This window comes from Phodopus roborovskii, unplaced genomic scaffold (assembly GCF_943737965.1).
Source record: "Phodopus roborovskii unplaced genomic scaffold, PHOROB, whole genome shotgun sequence".
Classification (NCBI taxonomy): Eukaryota; Metazoa; Chordata; class Mammalia; order Rodentia; family Cricetidae; genus Phodopus; species Phodopus roborovskii.
Window position 1 is genome coordinate 2226794 of NW_026126588.1, and position 20707 is coordinate 2247500.

The 20707-nt window shown below is 47.2% G+C and overlaps 1 protein-coding gene across 4 annotated transcripts in view; it reads left to right on the forward strand.

The window, feature by feature from the left end:
* Positions 1 to 20707, forward strand: part of Bicral (BICRA like chromatin remodeling complex associated protein) — an 83226-nt gene that overhangs the window by 47861 nt on the left and 14658 nt on the right. For 2 of the 4 annotated variants that reach the window (XM_051204603.1, XM_051204604.1), the window contains 5 exons: positions 485 to 530; positions 951 to 999; positions 1090 to 1158; positions 4334 to 6007; positions 20382 to 20487. In XM_051204603.1, coding sequence (XP_051060560.1) covers positions 490 to 530; positions 951 to 999; positions 1090 to 1158; positions 4334 to 6007; positions 20382 to 20487 — 1939 coding nt within the window. In that variant the 5' untranslated portion in view covers positions 485 to 489. Of the gene's footprint in view, positions 1 to 484; positions 531 to 950; positions 1159 to 4333; positions 6008 to 20381; positions 20488 to 20707 lie in introns of all 4 variants that reach the window. The other 2 variants (XM_051204601.1, XM_051204602.1) reach the window with 1 other exon arrangement.

Here is a 20707-nt window from a genome sequence, read left to right on the forward strand (position 1 = left end):
AGTAACTGAATTTTATATATTTTACCTTTGTTTTTATTGACTTTGTTATTAAGATAGGGTCACATGTAGCCCAGGTTGGCCTCAAACTTGTCATGTAGGCAAGAGTGGCCTCCTTCATCTCCTGACTCTCTTGTCTCTACCTCCCAACTTCTGGGGTCACAGGTCTATACCACCATGCCTGGCTCGATTGCTTATTTACTCTTTATTTATTTATGTATGAGCCTAGTGTCTTGCTTTGCCCAGGCTGGACTTGAACTCATAGACTCAAGTTCTTCTCTCTACTCAGTCTTCCCTGAGTAGCTGGAACTACTGGCAAATGACACTATGCCCACCAACCACAAATTTTTCAAATGACCACTTGATAATCATCTAAAGGAAAGCTTGCCTGCATGCCACTTACCCTGACAGGAGAGCTCAGGTGTCACATTCCCTGTGTGTCCACACTACTGGGTCCCTTTGCTCACTTTCTCTCCTTTCCTTGCAGTTGTCATGGATGATGATGATGACTCGTGTCTCCTTGATCTTATTGGGTAAGATGCGTTTTCAGAACCCAGGGTTGGGGCCCTTGTGCAAGGTTGGAGAGACAAAAACAGCTCAAGTGGGTATCTGGGAAGCCGCTGGTCTTTTAAAACAATAAGTAATTGAGGTCACAGCCGAGAGACAAAAGAGATAGTTTCACTCATGCGTCACAATTCAGTAATCCATTCCTGCTTTGTTTTGTTTAAGTCCCAAGATGCCAGGCCAGGGTGTTGCTTGCCGGTAGAGGGCCTGCCTCCACAAACCAGGTCCTGAGGTCGATCCCACAAGGCAGAAATGAAGAAATAACTTAAAATGGGGAGCTTTTGTTCAAGCCAAGAGTGTTGTTTTCTTTTTGCTTTCTTAAAAACATCAATAGCATATTTAAATATAAGCAGTAGTATTTATTTGTTTTCCCTCGCTTCCTTTTCTAGAGACCCACAAGCATTGAACTACTTTCTGCACGGACCTAGTAATAAATCGGTAAGTGGCTCTCAGGTGTCTCACACAGACACCTCTTCTGGTTCTCCACACCCTGCCAGTAACCACCTTATTGACTTTGCCCCTTTGCAGAGCAGCGATGACTTGACGAATGCAGGATATTCTGCAGCCAATTCCAATTCAATTTTCGCCAACTCCACGGTGAGTATTAGAAGCAGAGCGCAAGCTTTCTGCCTCAAGGAAACCTTGTGAACTGAGACTTTCATTGCCTTTGTAGCATAAGAACCATTGCCTCTCATTGCAGCTTACAGGAGAGGAAACATCTATTAATTACGCTAGTGTTTTCTTTTGGTCATATAAGTCAGGCTTATATTTACCTGACCAATTTTTTTTTTTTTTTTACATTTATGTATGCCTATGGGTGGAGGGGGTTACGTGTGTATCTATGTGTACTTGCAGAGGTCAGAAGGACAACAACCATGAGCCATGAGTGAGTTCTCTCCTTCCACCGTGCGGACCCCAGGGATCGAACTCGGTTCCTTGGGCTTGGCGGCAGGCACCTCCACCTGTGGGACCATCTCTCTGGCATTTCAGTCTCCTAAGCTTCCAGCCTTCTGAAATAACTCCATTGCTGGCCATGAGGAAGGCAGAGTAGAATGTCTCCAACCTTGCTACATCAGTTTAAGGAAACTTTTTAATTAGAGCTACTTACAAATTTTCATCTGAAGCAAGAAAAACAAAGAATGCTTTGGAGGATGTAGCGTGTACCTGCTCCTGAGGATTTGTAGGCACTGCATCTAATGGTCACGGTCCCTCCTGCCAGGCAGTGGTTTTACCATGAGCCCTGTTGTGGAGACAAGGACACTCAGGCACAGAGAGGTTTCTACTTGGCCCATATTCACACAGCTGTGGGACATATCGCTAGAATTCTGACTCAGGCCCCAGCTTCCGGAGCCTATGGTGTTAAGTTCTGGGAGAATTTAGGCAGGATGGGAACTGAGGAGTCTTACTTGGAGACCCGCTAAGATCGCTATGTGTAGGAACTGGGGAAATGGCTCAGTAGATGAGAGCACTTGCTATGGCAGAATAAGGACCTGAGTTCAAATCCCCAGGACCCACATAAAAATCCAGGCTCAGCAGCAGAAGTGCTTATAGTGAAGTGGAGGGTACTAGAGCAGGACCCAGGTGCATGCACACCCCGACCCACCATGCTACATGTCACACCATACACACAAAAGGAAGAATTACCGCTTAAGTGCATGCATATCACCTCATCTTTTCCCTTACGTTCCTCTTCTACAGATGATGGTATGCTGTGGGACTGCTCAAATCCCTGTCCACATATGAGTTATGTTAGTCTTGGATGTATCTGTAGGCCTCAGTTTTCACAGTCAAAAAGCACAATAACAAACTATCTCACAGTGGCAACTATCCATCTCACAATAACAAACTATCTCACAGTGGCAACTATCCATCTCACAATAACAAACTATCTCACAGTGGAAACTGTCTGTCTCACAGTGGCCCATGGAAAGCCCTTCTTGGTGTAGTCAACAAACACAGACTCACCATCATCATCAGAGTCTCAGTCTTCATTTGTTTGTTTGTTTGTTTTTTGAGACAGGGTTTCTCTGTATAGATCAAGCTGGACTCAACTCACAGAGATCTACCTGCCCCTACCTCCCAAGTGCTGGAATTAAAGGCGTGTACCACACACTCAAGAATAGTTGTCTTTGATGAAATTGCTTTTAGCTTTCTTTTAGTTTCTTTTTGATTATAGTATGGTATGCACAGCAGGATTACTCCTAAAGGCTGAGGGTTAGCTCAGAGATAGATGATAGTGCCTTGCATGCATGAGACCCTGGGTTCCATCCCCAGAGCAGCAAATTCAAATAAGTAAATAAATATATTAATTACAGTCTTGACTCTCGTTGTATATACATTTTAGTAGTCTTAAATCATTTTATATTATCTTCTTATTTTAAGTGGCTGTTTCTTCATAGTATTTTTTACTTTTTAAAAAATCTGTCTCACAGAAAATGTCTGGCTCATAGTAGGTGTCTTAGTTTTTATTACTGTCCTCAACTTCTCTTCCTGGGTCTGCATTGTAGTCTCTATGGATTGCCTGTTCCCCAGGGATTCCTTAAGGACTATATACATATACATACATACATATATATATACACACACACACACACACACACACACACACACACACACATATCTGGAAAACGGTGGCTTTTACGCTTGAGTTAATTGGGTTTGTTTTTGTTTGTTCACATGCTTTTACTTTAAGGAACTTTTGCTTTAATACTTGAGTGTTAATGCTTGAGGAAGTGGGAGCACCCATTTTATGTTGGGGCTTACTTTGGTCTGACCTGGTCTTTGGGGCTATAGTGGGTACTATCTTAGACCTCCAGCAGAGCGACACCCATTTATTTGCCATCTTGGGGTGCAGTGGGGTGGATGGATGGACACCCCTCTGAGATGACTCCCACTGTAGTCTTAGACTGGGAATAATAATCTCAGAAACTACGTTTTTCTGGGAATGCATATCACACAGTGAGGTCCTAGATCAATCTTTAGTACCCCTACCCCCCAAAAAGGAAAGCTAGCCAGGTGTGGTGGCACACTCCTTAAATCCCAGCATTCAGGAGGCAGCGGCAGGTGGATCTCTGAGTTCCAGGACAGCCAGGGCTACAGAGAATCCCTGTCTTGGGGGCTGGGAAGGGATAGGAAAGAAAGAAAGGAAAAATATGACACTGTAGCTTAGAAACATTAAGGTATGATCTCCAAGGTGTCCTTAGTTAGGTCATGTTGTTATCTATCTGCCTGCCTGTATCTGTTCGTTGTTGTTGTTGTTGTGCTTTCGAAGCAAGTCTTACTCTATAGTCATGGCTGACCTGGAACTCCCTATGTAGATCAGGCTGGCCTTGATCTCACAGAGCTGGACTTGCCTCCAGAGTGCTGGGATTAAAGGCCCGTGCCACCATGAGCCATCCATGTATGAGACAGTCTGGTTGCCTGCCTCACAGCTGCTATGTAGCCCAAGCTGACCTCGCGCATCGGTTCTGAGACTGCTGATGTGAGCCACCACACCCCATGCTGCTTCTAATGTGTTCCCTGCAAAACAATCTGCCAAAGCAATGGGATAAACTAGGAAAAGTAAGGCAGGCCGTTTGGAGAGAGTTGTGTCTCACAGGAGGACTGCAGCTCCCAGGCCAGCCTGAGTTTAAAAGTAACGGCAAACAAAAAAATTGGTGTGCCTTGAAAACCTATCATTAAGCTTTATTTGCATTTATTACAGAGTGAGATTTTTACGATGTCTTCTGAAGGTTCGATGTGCCTTGTAACACACACTGCTTCTGCTTTTTAGAATGCTGACCCTAAATCGTCCCTCAAAGGTGTAAGTAACCAGCTTGGAGAAGGGCCCAGTGATGGACTGCCACTTTCAAGTAGCCTTCAGTTTCTTGAAGATGAACTTGAGTCTTCTCCTCTTCCTGACCTCGGCGAGGACCAACCCTTTGACATTCTTCAGAAATCCCTGCAGGAGGCTAATATCACTGAACAGACGTTGGCAGAAGAGGCGTACCTGGATGCCAGTATAGGCTCAAGCCAGCAGTTTGCACAAGCTCAGCTTCATCCCTCTTCGTCAGCATCCTTTACTCAGGCTTCTAATGTTTCTAATTACTCAGGTCAGACGCTGCAGCCTATCGGGGTGACTCACGTGCCTGTGGGAGCATCGTTTGCAAGCAATACAGTGGGTGTGCAGCATGGCTTCATGCAACACGTGGGGATCAGTGTTCCCAGCCAGCATTTGCCCAATAGCAGCCAGATTAGTGGCTCTGGGCAAATACAGTTAATCGGGTCATTTGGTAATCAGCCTTCCATGATGACTATTAATAACCTAGATGGCTCGCAAATCATATTAAAAGGCAGTGGGCAGCAAACCCCAAGCAATGTGAGTGGAGGGCTTCTGGTTCACAGACAGACTCCTAATGGCAACTCATTGTTTGGGAACTCCGCTTCCAGCCCCGTAGCACAGCCTGTCACCGTTCCATTTAACAGCACAAATTTTCAGGCGTCTTTACCAGTGCATAACATCATTATTCAAAGGGGTCTCACGCCAAATTCAAATAAAGTCCCAATTAATATCCAGCCAAAGCCGATCCAGATGGGTCAGCAGAGTGCATACAATGTGAACAGCCTGGGAATCCAGCAGCACCATGTACAGCAAGGCATCTCCTTCGCCTCCGCAAGCTCACCCCAGGGCTCCGTGGTTGGTCCACACATGTCTGTGAACATTGTCAACCAACAGAACACGAGAAAGCCTGTCACCTCGCAGGCTGTGAGCAGTGCAGGGGGCAGTATCGTCATTCACTCCCCCATGGGCCAGCCTCACGCCCCCCAAAGTCAGTTCCTTATACCTACAAGCCTTTCCGTCAGCTCCAACTCGGTACACCATGTCCAGACCATAAATGGGCAACTTCTTCAGACTCAGCCCTCTCAGCTCATCTCCGGCCAAGTGGCCTCGGAGCATGTCATGTTGAATAGGAATTCTTCTAACATGCTCAGGACCAACCAACCGTACTCTGGACAGATGCTCAACAACCAGAACGCCGCCGTCCAGCTGGTGTCTGGGCAGACTTTTGCCACCTCTGGAAGTCCAGTGATCGTCAACCATGCCTCTCCTCAGATGGTCGGAGGACAGATGCCCTTGCAGCGGGCGTCACCTACTGTATTACACCTGTCACCCGGGCAGAGCAGCGCTTCCCAAGGAAGACCAGGCTTTACTGCCATGCCTTCAGTGACCAGCATGTCCGGACCTACTCGGTTCCCTGCGGCCAGCTCAGCCAGCACAGCTCATCCCAGTCTTGGGTCCACAGTGCAGTCTGGGGCATCGGGATCAAACTTCACGGGAGACCAGCTGACACAACCAAACAGGACTCCAGTACCAGCCAGTGTGCCCCATCGTCTTCCAGTCTCTTCTTCCAAACCCACCAGCACTTTCAGCAACGCCCCGGGAGCGCAGCAACAGCTCTTCTGCCAGGTTAGTGTCTGCGGTGCCGTGCGCTGCGCTGCGGGGCATTCACTCAAATATAACTTACCTTTTAACTTCACATTTCAGTTTATGGTTGACTGGTCTTCCTTCTGAAGGAAAGTCTCTCAGCCAGTGGGGCATTGTAGTTTAGAGCGAAGGCCCTGTGGTCAAATGGGGTTTGGGGACAGTGCGGTGACTTAGCAGGTGAAGACACTCACCGCCAAGCCTGGCAACTGAGTTTGACACATGGTGGAAGGAGAGAACCCTCCGACACTGATTCATGCTATGGCAGAAGTGCCGTGTTAGCTTACTACTGTGTCACTGAGATGATCGCCACGGCCATGGGCAACTTGAGAAGGACGGGGTTTACTCAGTTTACATTCTCCTGTCGCATCCGTCGTTGAGGGAAGTCAGGGTTGTAATTAGTTCTTCTTGAGCCTAGATTCCTTCTTCTCTCTGCCCGCCAGCCTCACCTACCCTTCTCCTGCCTAGCTATTGGCTGTCCAGCTCTTTGTTAGACTAAGCAGGAGCCTTAGGCAGGCACGGTGAAACAGATACAACACATCTTTCCACAGTTAGACAAAAGCAGTAGAAACAGATGTAACGCACCTTCACAGAAAGTAATATTCCACAGCATAAACACATGTAACACATCTTTGCCCAATTAAAATAATATTCCACAGCAGTGTGTGTTGTGTAACAGTCCTGGCTATTCTGGAACTTTCTCTGTAGACCAGGCTGGCCTCAAACTCACAGAGATCCGATTGCCTCTGCCTCCCGAGTGCTGGGATTAAAGGTGTGCGCCACCACCTCCCAGCAGAAGCAGCTACTTTTTGTAGCGTTCCTGGGTTTGGGTGACTGCATAAACTCAGGGTCGTCAGATGCTGTGTCCTCCAGACTGTCACTGGCAATTCCTGACTTACTACAGTGTTCTCAGGTGGGGACAGTGTCCACAGTGTCCCCAGGGGTCACAGCTGCTCTGCGCTGACCATGGTTGTACTCTGGACAGTTTTCCTTATCCTCTGGTGCTGTTTATGCCCAAAGGCTCTTGTTCTACACAGTGGGCACAGACTGCGCCGCTTTTGTCCCAAACTAACCCAGGCCCTTCAGTCTCCTGTCCTTTCCGCCATATGTCCTTTGTGACGACAGTGCTTTTCAACTTCTGATGAAACACCACGTTCTGTATTCATTATTTGATCTCTCTGCCCCTTCCCTGGAATCGGTACACCTTGTTTGTCTCCCATAGCCCAGGCTGGCCTCTAACTGGTAGTGTAGTCCAGATAGCCTTGAGTTCTTCCTCCTCACCCCACCTCCCAAGTGCTGGGATTATAGGCGTGTGTAACCATGCCTGACTGGAATCTTTTTTTCTTTTTTTAAAGGAGAACCGTATTCTGATGGAGACACTATATCTAGAAACCAGCGTCTGCAGCTGGGAATAAAATTCAGCAGTAGTGCTTGCCAAGTGGGCCTGGGGTCCTGGGTTTGGTGACCAGCCCCGTGCACATATATAGTATGCTGTGGTTGAGGGGATGGTAGATAGGGGGTGTATGTGTGGAGGGGTGGAGTGTAGCCCAGCTGTATGCCTGCCTAGCATGCAGAAGGCCTGGATTCTGTCCCCAGCCCCACCCCACCCCACCCCCAGACTAACTTGAGTATGTATTCACCGCTGCTGTGTTCTCCTAGCTGGGGAATGGCGGCTGTGCATGTGTGAGGACTAAGTCAGCTGTGTTTCCTCCTGAATCTGTGGCTACACATGGGCTTCTCAGTTTGTGTCACAGGAGGGTTCATATGCATACTTCCAGGTCTAGCCCATAAGGCCGCCATCATTTCCAGGCTTTTAATTCCTTCCCTATTAGCCAGAGTTCTAGCATCACAGTTTATTGACTTGTTCAATCCCAGCGTTTACAGAAGCCAATTTTACATTTGCTTATCCGTGTTCTTCACCATTGTGAACACAAGCATAGTTGTTACACATGATGCTGGTCTGCATAATGAGTGCAAGCCAGCCATGGGTACACAGTGAGACCCCCGCTCAAAATGCAGAAGTTATTTGTTTGGCTCCCCATCCCCTTGGTGTGGCTAGTCCACACCTTTGAAATACACTTGCGTTGACTTGTTTCTGCTTGTATCTCATTTTGGGGCCACAGTGGGCACTGCCCAGACCCAAGCTCTTCTTGAAAGCCCAGTATCCAGCATCTCCCTCTCTCTCAGAACGAGGCATCTGAGAGGCTCCTTACACCTTGCTTTTGTTTTCATTTTTAGGTCTGTTGTATGCTTGTTTGTACATTTGTCTTCAGATTTTTTTTTTTTTTTTTTGTATGTGTTTTGCCTGCATTGTGTGTGTGGTGCCCTCAGAGGCCAGAAGAGGGCTCTGGATACCCTGCAACTGGGATTATAGATGGGTGTGAGCCACCACGTGGGTGTTGTGAGACAAACCAGGGCCCTCTTGAAGGGTGCCAGTGCTCTTAGCTGCTGAGCAGTCCCTCCCGCCGCCATGGTGTAGGTTTTTGGTCTCACTGTATCCAGGGCTGCCCTGGCCCTCCTCCCTCAGCCTCCCCCATGCTGCGATTACAAGTGTGGGTACCATCAGGCCCTGCTCTTCCTTCACTTGCAAAAAAAGTATTCCTAAAAATCCCTAATATCCAATAGTAGAGGAAGAGGTTGGACATTTGGAGATACTATGTAGCTATTCAAATGTTTCCAAAACGATGGTGGATAAACATGTCTTTAATCCCAGCACTCTCAAGGCAGAGACGCAGATCTGTGTAGACCATCTGGGTCTACATAGTGAACTAATTCCAGGTCAGCCAGGGCTGTCTCAAAATAAAATAAGATAAAATTTAAAATAAAAAAAAAATAAAGCGATTTCCAAAAAGTTAGGGAAAAGCTGATAATTTTCAGGGAAAATGTAAATGTGTAAATGTAAAGTCTTTAGTGAACAGCTTGGAAGGATTATGAATGAAGACAGTATTATGATGGATTAGAAATGAAGACTCCTCCTGCTTATAAACCCAGAGGGTCTGTTGGCAGGACTCAGGCCTGCCTCGTGTCCTCCTAGCTCTAGGGGCTGTCCTCCACAGAAGTGGTACTGCCTCAGAGCATCCATTGAACCATCCTTCCACGCTGCTTGGAAATAGGTGAGCTTTAGCTGAGCATGGGGTGCACCTCTCAGCCGGGCACACAGGAGGCTGAAAGAGGGGAATTGTTGCAAGTTCAAGGCAGCCTGTGCCTTGACAGAGCTGACTCAAACATAAACAAGCAAACATAAGCTGTGCATTGGATGAAATTGTAAAGTGGTACCCAATAGTGAGATCTCAGGCCAGTCCTCATTCCCCATCCTTTCCTGAGGCCCTTAGATTCCCTGTGACATGAATAAACAGGCTGTCCATGACCCTGCAGACACTTCACTCTGCTAGGTATTGATCAGCTTTCTGGTGTTGGTGTTGGTTGTTTTCTTTCTTTTCTTTTTTTTTTTTTTTGTTTTGTTTTGTTTTCAAGACAGGGTTTCTCTGTGTAGCCCTGACTGTCGTGGAACTCACTCTGTAGACCAGGCTGGCCTAGAACTCACAGAAATCTGCCCGGCTCTTCCTCCTGGGTGCTGAGATTAAAAGGTGTATGCCACCTAGCGATCAACTTTATTTTTATCGTAATCGATTATTTTCACCTATAGTATGGCTGTTTCCCTCCCCCTACCTCAGTTGGGAGGAGCCTATTGCTGACTCCCTAGTTTCTTGTATATAAAGCTACTGAGAAGCCTCCCCTTGACCAGAAAGATGGCTCAGCGGTTAAGAGCACTGTTGCTGCACCAGAGGACCTGAGTTCAGTTCCTAGCACCTACCTGGAGCTCTGAAAGCTTCCACACAAAGAGGCAGCATGGCAAAGAACCTTCTCTCGCTGCTTCAGAATAGTTTTTTTGTGGCTCTTTATGCAAGAAAATCAGGGAAGTAGGTCGTTGGTGTTTTTCCTAGGCGGTCCCTGCCATTGGTTTTCAGGAACTCCATCTGGAGTAAAGGAATAAGGGACACAGCTTTGGAGGCAGCAAGCACTGCAAGGGTGGTAAGTAGGTGGCCTGCATTTATCTCTGCAGAACCAAGAGTGACTCTCCCTTACAGCTGCTGTGTAAATTCCCGATAGAAATCATACGCTGTTATGATGAACTAAAGTATCATTCTGAGCACATAGTGTTTATGTCTATGAACATTTAAATTCAGCAAGTATTTTTTTTAAAATTTATTTATTATGCATATAGTGTTCTGTCTCCAGGTATGTCTGGAGCCCAGAAGAGGGCACAGATCTTATTACAGATGATTTCAAACCACCATGTGGTTGCTGGGAATTGAACTCAGAACCTCTGGAAGAGCAGTCAGTACTCTTAACCTCTGAGCCATCTTTCCAGCCCCTCAGCAAGTATTTTTTAAAGATTTTGTTTTCCATTTTTTAATTTTCTGCGTGTGTCAGTCTGTGGGCACATGAGCGCAGGTGCCTGAGGAAGCAGAGGAATCAGATCCCCTGGAGCTGGAGTTGAAGACAGTTGTGAGCCATCCAGGGCGGGTGCTGGGAACTGAACTCAGGTCCTCTGCAAGAGAAGTGCTCTTAACTGCAGAGCCAGCTCTCCAGTGTGTTAATAATGTAAACGGTTAATATTATGGGCCATCTCTCCAGTGTTTTAATGATGAAATGGTTAATATTATAGGCCATCTCTCCAGTGTTTTAGTGATGTAAATGGTTAATATTATGGGCCATCTCTCCAGTGATTTAATGATGAAATGGTTAATATTATAGGCCATCTCTCCAGTGTTTTAATGATGAAATGATTAATATTATGGGCCATCTCTCCAGTGTTTTAGTGATGTAAACGGTTAATATTATGGGCCATCTCTCCAGTGTTTTAGTGATGTAAACGGTTAATATTATGGGCCATCTCTCCAGTGTGTTAGTGATGTAAACGGTTAATATTATGGGCCATCTCTCCAGTGTGTTAATGATGTAAACGGTTAATATTATGGGCCATCTCTCCAGTGTGTTAGTGATGTAAACGGTTAATATTGTGGGCCATCTCTCCAGTGTGTTAGTGATGTAAACGGTTAATATTATGGGCCATCTCTCCAGTGTGTTAGTGATGTAAACGGTTAATATTATGGGCCATCTCTCCAGTGTGTTAATGATGTAAACGGTTAATATTATGGGCCATCTCTCCAGTGTGTTAGTGATGTAAACGGTTAATATTGTGGGCCATCTCTCCAGTGTGTTAGTGATGTAAACGGTTAATATTATGGGCGAGTGACAAAGCTCAGCAGTTAAGCACTTGCTGAGCAAGCCTGGCAGCCTGAGCTGATCCCTGAAACCATGTAAGGGTGGGAGGAGAGGGCACACCCCACAAAGGGCACACTCACCCCGAGTGCACACTCACACACGTATGCACACTCACACGGAGGAGAGGGCACACCCCACAAAGGGCACACTCACCCCGAGTGCACACTCACACACGTATGCACACTCACACGGAGGAGAGGGCACACCCCACAAAGGGCACACTCACCCCAAGTGCACACTCACACGCATGCACACTCACGCGGAGGAGAGGGCACACCCCACAAAGGGCACACTCACCCCAAGTGCACACTCACACACGTATGCACACTCACACGGAGGAGAGGGCACACCCCACAAAGGGCACACTCACCCCAAGTGCACACTCACACGCATGCACACTCACGCGGAGGAGAGGGCACACCCCACAAAGGGCACACTCACCCCGAGTGCACACTCACACGCGTGCACACTCACGCGGAGGAGAGGGCACACCCCACAAAGGGCACACTCACCACGAGTGCACACTCACACGCGTGCACACTCACACGCATGCACACTCACATGTGTGGTGCACCCCTACACATGTGCACTGACATGTGTGAACACATGTGCACACTCAGGCACATGCACACATGTGCACACTCACATGTGTGCGCGCACACACAATAATAATAATATAGTTTTTATTAACATTCAAGGGTACTAAATTTCTCGATGTTGCATTCAGTTTAAATGTAGTTCCCTTCCCCCTCCCCCAGCCACCACTTGCTACAGATGTCCCATGGAGTCGTGGAGTCTGCTTCCTGGGCTTTGAGTCTCGTCTCCACTCTCTGTGATGGGGAGACCCTAGAGCCGCAGGAATAGGAAGGCACAGCACACTGTTCACCTGATGTTGCCTGTGCCCTCCTCTCTGTAGTGTTTGTTTTGCAGTGACCGTGTCCATGTGTGCCTGTATGTTGTGCACACAGACAAATAAAACACACTTTGTCCTCTGAACTACATCAGAAATCCTTTATAAACACTGTTTGCCTGTAAATTTTTCATCTGGCATCTCCCAAAAGCCGGGTGTCGTCATTGTCATACCCAGGAAATTTAATGTTAACAGTGAAGTAATGTCAGATTTTTTTGAGGCAAGACATTAATGCTATTTATGGTAGTTTTTCTTTCACCTGGGACTCAGGCAATATTGTTTGTGCATTGGTGGCTCATATTTTTAATGCCAATGGTTAAGAGTGCTGACTGCTCTTGTTTACACATTGGTGGCTTGCATCTTTAATCCCAGTGGTTAAGAGCGCTGGCTGCTCTTGCAAAGGAACTAGTTCAGTTCCTAGCATCCACATGGGACCACTCACAACTGTCTATAACTCCAGCTCCAGGAAGCTCTGACACTTCTGGCCTGTGTGGGTACATGCACACACACATATACATCATGAAAAGTAATAAAAATCAACATTTTATAAAAGCCTTAAGGGCCTGAAAGATGGCTCAGCAGGTAAAGGTGCCTGCTGCCAGGCTGAGCTCCATGCCTGGACCCCATGCAGTGGAGAGAGAGAATCTAGTGCCATGGCTCCATGGTTGTCCCCTGATCTCCACGTACACTCTGGCATGTGCTCCGCACCCCTCCCCCCATAAAAAAATAAAAGCAGTCCTTGAACAAAGTAGATCAAATAGTGTAATGAGCCTGACTCTTCAGTTGGCTGTGGGCCAATGAGCTCCCGTTCACCAGGACCTCACCCACTTGAAACCCCACGTGCTCACACACCCACACACACAATCCAGAGTGCGTCTCCAGGCTTGTGTTCCTTCGTACTTAGCACGCCTCCCTTCTTTTCCATGCTCAAGTTGTCCTAAATTTGACCGTGGTGGAGTCAGTTGGAGCTGGGCCTCTGCTTTTGACAGGTCGCCATCTCTGAGCATGTGAGCACGTAGACTTGGTTAAGAATGCCTTGCGTCAGACTGAGCAGCAATCATCCTCCCTGGAGCCCTGTGAACCAAAGCCTTAAAGCCAAAAGCAACTCCCAAGGCTTGTACTGTCTTGTGAGTGCATCAGAATCTAAGTCAGGATTAAAGCAGGTGGTTTTTATGAGAACTTAGCGTGTCTAACGAATGATAGGTCTAAATCTCTTCAGTGCTCCAAAAGATTTAGTAGACTTAAAATCCCTTGAGAGTCATGAGCCAGCATGCTCCCTCATGGTCTTGGCTGTGAGGGTGCAGGTGTGAGCAAGCTGATCTCTCTGCCGAGGTGTCCAGCCATGCCTCTGTCTTAACTGTGTCTGCACACACCCAGCGCCATGGGCCTGCTTGCTTCTATACGTCTGATAAGTCACCAAACCCTATAAAAAACAAGGTTTGAGCTGGGCAATGGGGGCACACATCTTTAGTCCCAGCACTTAGGAGGCAGAGGCTGGTAGATCTCTCTCTGTGAGTTCAAAGCCAGCCTGGTCTACACACACAGAGAAACCCTGTCTCAAAAAACTTTAAAAAAGATTTTCTTCCTGAGACAGGCTCTCTCACGATGTAGCTCTGGCTGGCATCAAACTCGCAGAAATCCACCCGCCTCTGCTTCCCCAGTGCTAAAAAGTGTACCACCACACTCAGTTTTAAATTCTTCTTTGAAAATGTCTCAAACGTTTGGTCCATGAGTGTTGGAAATATTGACAGTAACCAGGACAGTGGGACTTAAGCACATCAGCTGCACATATCGATGCTGTGAGAGTCCCACGCCACCGCCACCGGGGACGGGGAGGTAGGCACGGTGCTCCCAGGCTGCCCTGTTCTGTACCTCCTTTCTCTCTCCTTTTGTATATTCATACCCTGTGGTAGGCCGCAGGGAGCCTCCCTGGGAAAGCAAGGGTTGAGTGAGGAGGCCCAGCTGAGTCACCCTAGCCCTGTCATCGGTGACTTGTGGTTTCAGCCTGTCTTTAGTCCTCTGTCTGAAAAATGAGGAACTTGGTTCCACAATAGGGTCATCTGGGCGGCTGCTAAAAACGTGGATGCTCAAAATGTGAACCTTAGCCCTATAAATTCTGATCCAAGTGGCTGGGAGCAAGGCCCATAGGCACCAGTATTTCCCCCAAAGCTCGCAAGTGTAATGGGAGGGCTAGCCAATCCCCACAGCCCGTTACTGCCCTAATGTCACCTTGTTAGACAAGTGTTCCTTATCAAAGCGATGGATGTGTCTTTCTGCCTCTCCTTCACAGCACGATTCCAAAACAAACCTAAAACATTTGCCTGGTGACCTGAGCCAGCTCCACTCCTAGGACGAAGCATACATGGCTGCCTGCACTCAGGGTCTGTAGTCCCCCATGATCCTCTGAGCAGGCCAGACACATGCGCAGTGCTTTTGAGCCTACACTGATGGTGTCTGCAGCCTGCCCTTTCCCACCCCGCTTTAGTCCCTCCCTCCTTCAGGCTCCCATCCAAAGGCCTAGAAGTTCAAAGGCTCTTTGGCTTCCTCTCTGATCTCTTACGTTTCTCCTTACGTTTGTACCGACCACTCAGGGTGTGGCCCCGTCTGTGAGGTGGTGTTTTCTTTGAGTATTCACTCAGCACTGAGTATTGCCACACCGCAGTCCCTGGCTGAAAACCCTGTTCCAGGAACCCAGAGAAGCCAGTGTTCACATACACTGTTTCAAAAACATGTGTCGTCAGGTTTGTACAGCACGAGATGGTGCTGGCTGATCTGGGACCTTTCATTGTTACTTAAGTTTTGCGTGTGTGTAGCCACACGTGGCAAGTGTGAGTGTGTGGGTCAGAGGGCAGCTTGCAGGAACTGGTTCCTCCTCCCAGGGGTCACACTCAGGTTGTCAGGCTTGGCTGGCAGCAGAAGCCTTACTTGCTAAGCCATCTTGCTGGCTGCTCATCTGTGAACTGCTAAAGGAAGGAAGGAGCTACAAGACAGAAGGTCTAGGTGAGAATGTTCCAGAAAGGAGGAATGAAAATCTTGAGAGAGAAGATGGTGTATATCTTGAGAGAAGGAGGAAGATGTTTGGTGGGAAAGTGTGTGGGTGCATATTCTATGGGTCTTAGAGGTCATGGTAAGAGCCATGTTGTGCCAAGTGTGTGCCTTTAATCTCAGCACGGCGGCCGAGGCAGGCAGGTCTCTGGGAGTTCAAGGCCAGCCTGGTCTACACAATGAAAGCCTATCCCAAAAACAAAACAAAGCAAAACCAAAAGAGCCTGTGTCGTTGGGCGTGGTGGTGCGTGCCTTTGATCCCAGCACTCTGGGGACTGTGGCAAGAAGATATTGGTGAGGTTGAGGCCAGCATGTTCTACATAGTGAGTTCCAGGACAGCCAGGGCTACAGAGTGAGATCCCGTCTGAAATAAACAAGAAAGCCAGTGTCGTAGGCCAGGCATGCATACATACCTGTATGTGGTCCAGGCACTTGGGAGTTGAAAGGCAGACGACAGATCAGGAGTTCAAGGTTAGCCTCAGTCAGCCATATATGAAGCCACCATTGACTGTGGGACAAACTGTCTCAAAAAACAAACAAAAAATAGCCATTGTGTTAACCTAACCGTGAAATAGTGAAGACTCATGTAGCCCCCTGGTGGTGGACATGGTGGGAAGTACATGGATTGAAACGATGAAGTTAGAACTTGATCGTCTGCCACGGTGGAGGAATAAGGATGACACAGATCCTGGCAGTGACGGAAACAGGGAGTTTTTATTCTAAAGGAATAAGCGGGTAGAAATTGTAAGCAAGGCCGAGAAAGTGGCTGAGATGGAGCCAGGAGACTGTGCGGGTAAAGTGGCTGAGACAGAGCCAGGACACTGTGCGGGTAAAGTGGCTGAGACAGAGCCAGGACACTGTGCAGGAAGAAGGAAACCTAGAAGGTGAGTGCTGCAGCATCTCAGCACAGTGATAGTCAGCGCCGAGGACAGTGACAGCCAGCACCGAGGACAGTGACAACCAGCGTGAGGACAGTGACAGCCAGCGTGAGGACCAGGAAATGGTAAGCTTAGCCGTAAGGACCCAGACACAGAATGCACAGCAGAGGGAGAGCACCTGTGAGAAGTCGGAAGGGGGAACCGAGAGCCTGCGATGGGTTAGACCTGGGAAGCTGCCCAGTGCAGAGCCTTGTTGCGATAGACTGAGAGGCAGGTGTAATAGCTCATGGCTATAACCCCAGCACTTGGGAGACTGAGGAAGAGGTCTGCTATGAGTTCAAGGCCAGCCTAGGCTATACAATAAAACCCTTTCTGAAGAAAACAGAAGGGAGTGGAGAGATGGCTCAGTAGTTAAGAGTACTTGCTGTACAAAACTGAAGACTGGAATCTGGGATCTTAGTGCCCAAGTAACAAGTCTAGTGTCCATCACAGGCTGTGACTGAAAGTGGGCGGAGACTGGAGGATTGCTCCCTTGTAGCCTAGAAAACTCCAGCCTTGTGGCAACAGGCAGAATAATAAGAAAGACACCTGGCACCCTCTTCTGGTCTGTGAGTATGTGCACAGGCTTACCCATCATGCATCTGCATGACCACACAGGCATTTGTATACCACATAGTCACATACATATACAGTATAAGTAAATAGGTCTAGTTTTTGGTTCTCAAGTCAGGATCTCTCTACATAGCCCTGGCTGCACTGGAACTCCGTTCTGTAGACATGCTGGCCTCAAACTCAGAAATCTACCTGCCTCTGCTGGGATTAAAGCCTCGTGCCACCACACCCTGCGGAATGGTTTCTCGAAACCTCAGAGACCACCCTCAATGATGCCAATAAGACCCCACTTCCTGATCACTAATTAATGGTGCTCCCTGGTGTCCGGGTACCCAGATCTATGAGCCTTCGAGGGACAGTCTCTTTCAAACCACCACAGCTTTAATCTGGAGCTGCTGCCACTTGAACAGATTAGTCACTCTCTGTTGCTGTGATAAAACTGTGACCATGACCAGGCAGTGGGGGCAGTGCACGCCTTTGGTCCCAGCACTGGGGAGGCGGAGGCAGGCGGATCTCAGTGAGTTTGAGGCCAGCCTGCTCTACACAGTGACCGCCTGGACAGCCAGAGCTACAGAGAGGGGGAAAAAGGATACTATGACCAAGGCAAATTACAGAAGGGAGAGTTTGAGAGTATAAGAGGGCCCGTTGTGGCTGGGAGGTATGACAGTGACAGGCATAGTAGCAGGAGAGGGGCGGGGGGAGAGGGAAGGAAAATGATGCAGTCATATTTTAATCTCAAAAAAATCTTAAAAGGGAGATATAAAGAGAACAGAATGCTCAGGCGTTCTTACGGCAGTGCCCGGGCCCAACGAGACTTGGGGTTGCACGAGTATTTCCTGGTCATGCGTAGTAGATGAAAGTCATCCTCTAGCTTAGAGCAAACTTTGTTTTTATTTTGTATTTATTTATTTTTGGTTTTTCGAGACAGGGTTCCTCTGTAGCTTTGGAGCCTGTCCTGGAACTCACTCTGTAGATCAGGCTGGCCTTTGTTTTTATTTTTAAAACATGGCATTCACCAAATTTATCTCCTACCATATTTATTAGACCTGATCTGGAATATCTCCTGGCTGTCAAACAAACAGATGGAACAGAATGTAGTAAAATGGTAACGAGAAGTAAGATGAGGTTCACCACAGAGGCTGGAAGAAGGGCTGAAGCTGGGCAGACTGACCTGGGGTGGCAGCTACTGCGCCCACATCAGGCGGCTCAGGCCCTCCTGTAACTCCAGCTCCAGAGTACTTAATGCCTCTACAGGCACTTACACTCACATGGAGTGCACTGGTGTGTGTGTGTGTGTGTGTGTGTGTAAATGCACAAGAGTGTGTGTGTGTATGTGTGTGTGTGTGCATATGTACATAAGCTAAAAAATAATCAGAAATAGCCATGGGGCTGCAGAGATAATAACTGGCTGTTATTCTGGAGGACCTGGGTTCAATTCACAACTGCCTGTAATTCCAGTTTCAGTGGGTCTAACACCTTTACACAGACATACATACAAGTAAAACACCAGTTCACATAAAATAAAAATAAATTAAAAACTAGGTGTTGTGTCACATGCCTTTAATCCCAGCACTCAGGAGGCAGAGGCAGCCGGATCTCTGTGAGTTCGAGGCCAGCCTGCTCTACAGAACTAGTTCCAGGTCAGGCAGAGCTACACAGAGAAACCTTATCTGGAAAAACAAAAAAAGAAATAAAAAACACACATTAGGTTAATTTTTGTTATTCTGCTTTATCAGGCTAATGTTAAGTTGAATCTATATATAGTTCCTAGTTTCTTGTCACCTGAAGTTAGCATCGTATAAAGTAGAGAAGTCACCAGAAGGCAGCATAAGCACACTGCACACTCTACACAGACATATATACATACATACATACATACATACATACATACATACATACACTGCACACTCTACACATACATACATACATACATAATACACTGCACACTCTACACATACATACATACATACATACATAATACACTGCACACTCTACACAGACATACATACATACATACACACACTGCATACTCTACACAGACATACATACATACACTGCACACTCTACACAGACATACATACATAACTGCACACTCTACACAGATATACATACATACACACACTGCACACTCTACACATACATACATACATACATACATACATACATAACTGCACACTCTACACATACATACATACATAATACACTGCACACTCTACACATACATACATACATACATACATAATACACTGCACACTCTACACAGACATACATACATACATACACACACTGCATACTCTACACAGACATACATACATACACTGCACACTCTATACAGACATACATACATACATACACTGCACACTCTACACAGATATACATACATACACACACTGCACACTCTACACAGATATACATACATACACACAGTGCACACTCTACAAAGACATACATACATACACTGCACACTCTACACAGATATACATACATACACACACTGCACACTCTACACAGACATGCATACATACACCACACTGTACACAGACATACATACATACACTGCACACTCTACACAGACATACATACATACATACACACACTGCACACTCTACACAGAAGAGAAAGTGTATGTTGTCAAGGCATTGGGTCAGACCTGTGTTTGGACTGCATACAGACCCACAGCAGCTGGTAATAAGAATCATGTCCTGGGCTGGGCATGGGGGCCCATGCCTTTAGTCGGCACTCAGAGGCAGGGGCAGTTACATCTCTGAGTTTGGGACCCGTGTACGGATCCAGTTCCAGGACAGCCGGGGTTACACAGAGAAACTCTGTCACAAAAATTTAAATAAATAAATAAATAAATGATAGTTCCCAGCCAAGTGCAATACTTGGGAGGCAGAGGCAGGTGGATCTCTGAGTTCGAGGCCAGCCCAGTCTACAGAATAAGTTTCAGGACAATCAAGGCTACACAGACAAACCCTGTCTCCTCAAAAAAAGGAAGGGAGGGAGGGAGGAAGGAAGGAAGAAAAGAAAGATCATTCACTCACTGCCCATGAGATAAAGCAACATTGTCCATTATAGACTGAGATGAAGCAAGTGTCCTCCGGCTTGTGCAGTGGCTTGTGAGGGCAGGGTGTCATCAGGAAGCTTAAAGTGGGTTAGTACATCGATTTAGTTCTTTAAAATACTGGCTACTTCATTTTATTGTTTAAAAAAAAAGTGGCCAGGTGTGGTAGTACATGCTTTTAATCTCGCTCCCTAGGCAGAGGCAGACAGATCTCTGTGAATTCCAAGCCAGCCTAAAGGCGTGCGCCACCGATGCCTGGCAAAACACTTTTTTTAAAATTTCTTTTTATTTATGTGCATTGATGTTTTGCCTGCATGTATGTCTTTATGAAGATGCCAGGTCCCCTGGAACTAGAGTTAGAGACAGTTGTGAGCTGCCATGTGGATGCTGGGAATTGAACCCAGGTCCTCTGGAAGAACAGCCAGTGCTCTTAACCGCTGAGCCATCTCTCCACCCTTAGCAAAACACTCTTACACATTAAATAAATCAGAAAAATAATAAGTAATCTATTTATACTTACAACGGTAAAATTAACATTTTTCTTGGTTCTCTGTTCTACAGGCTCAGAAAAAGTGTTTGGCCCAGACCTCCCCAATTCCCACCACCAAGACCACAGACAGCCTGAGGCAATCACAGACCCCTGGGCTCTTGAGCACAGCACTGCCAGGTCAGGTGGCTTTGAAGGTGTTTGGTAGTCTGCCCCAACCGCAGTGCCTGAGACACGAGCTTCTCCCTTCCGTCTCCCCTGTTCTCCCTGAGTCTCACCCGACCCCTCAATCGCCCTGTCGGCCCCTTGCTCTGTAACCTTCCTACCCAGCGACTAGAGAGTTCCCGAGGCTGCAGGGATCTAGCAGGTGCGAGTAGATCATTTAGCATAGGACTCAGAA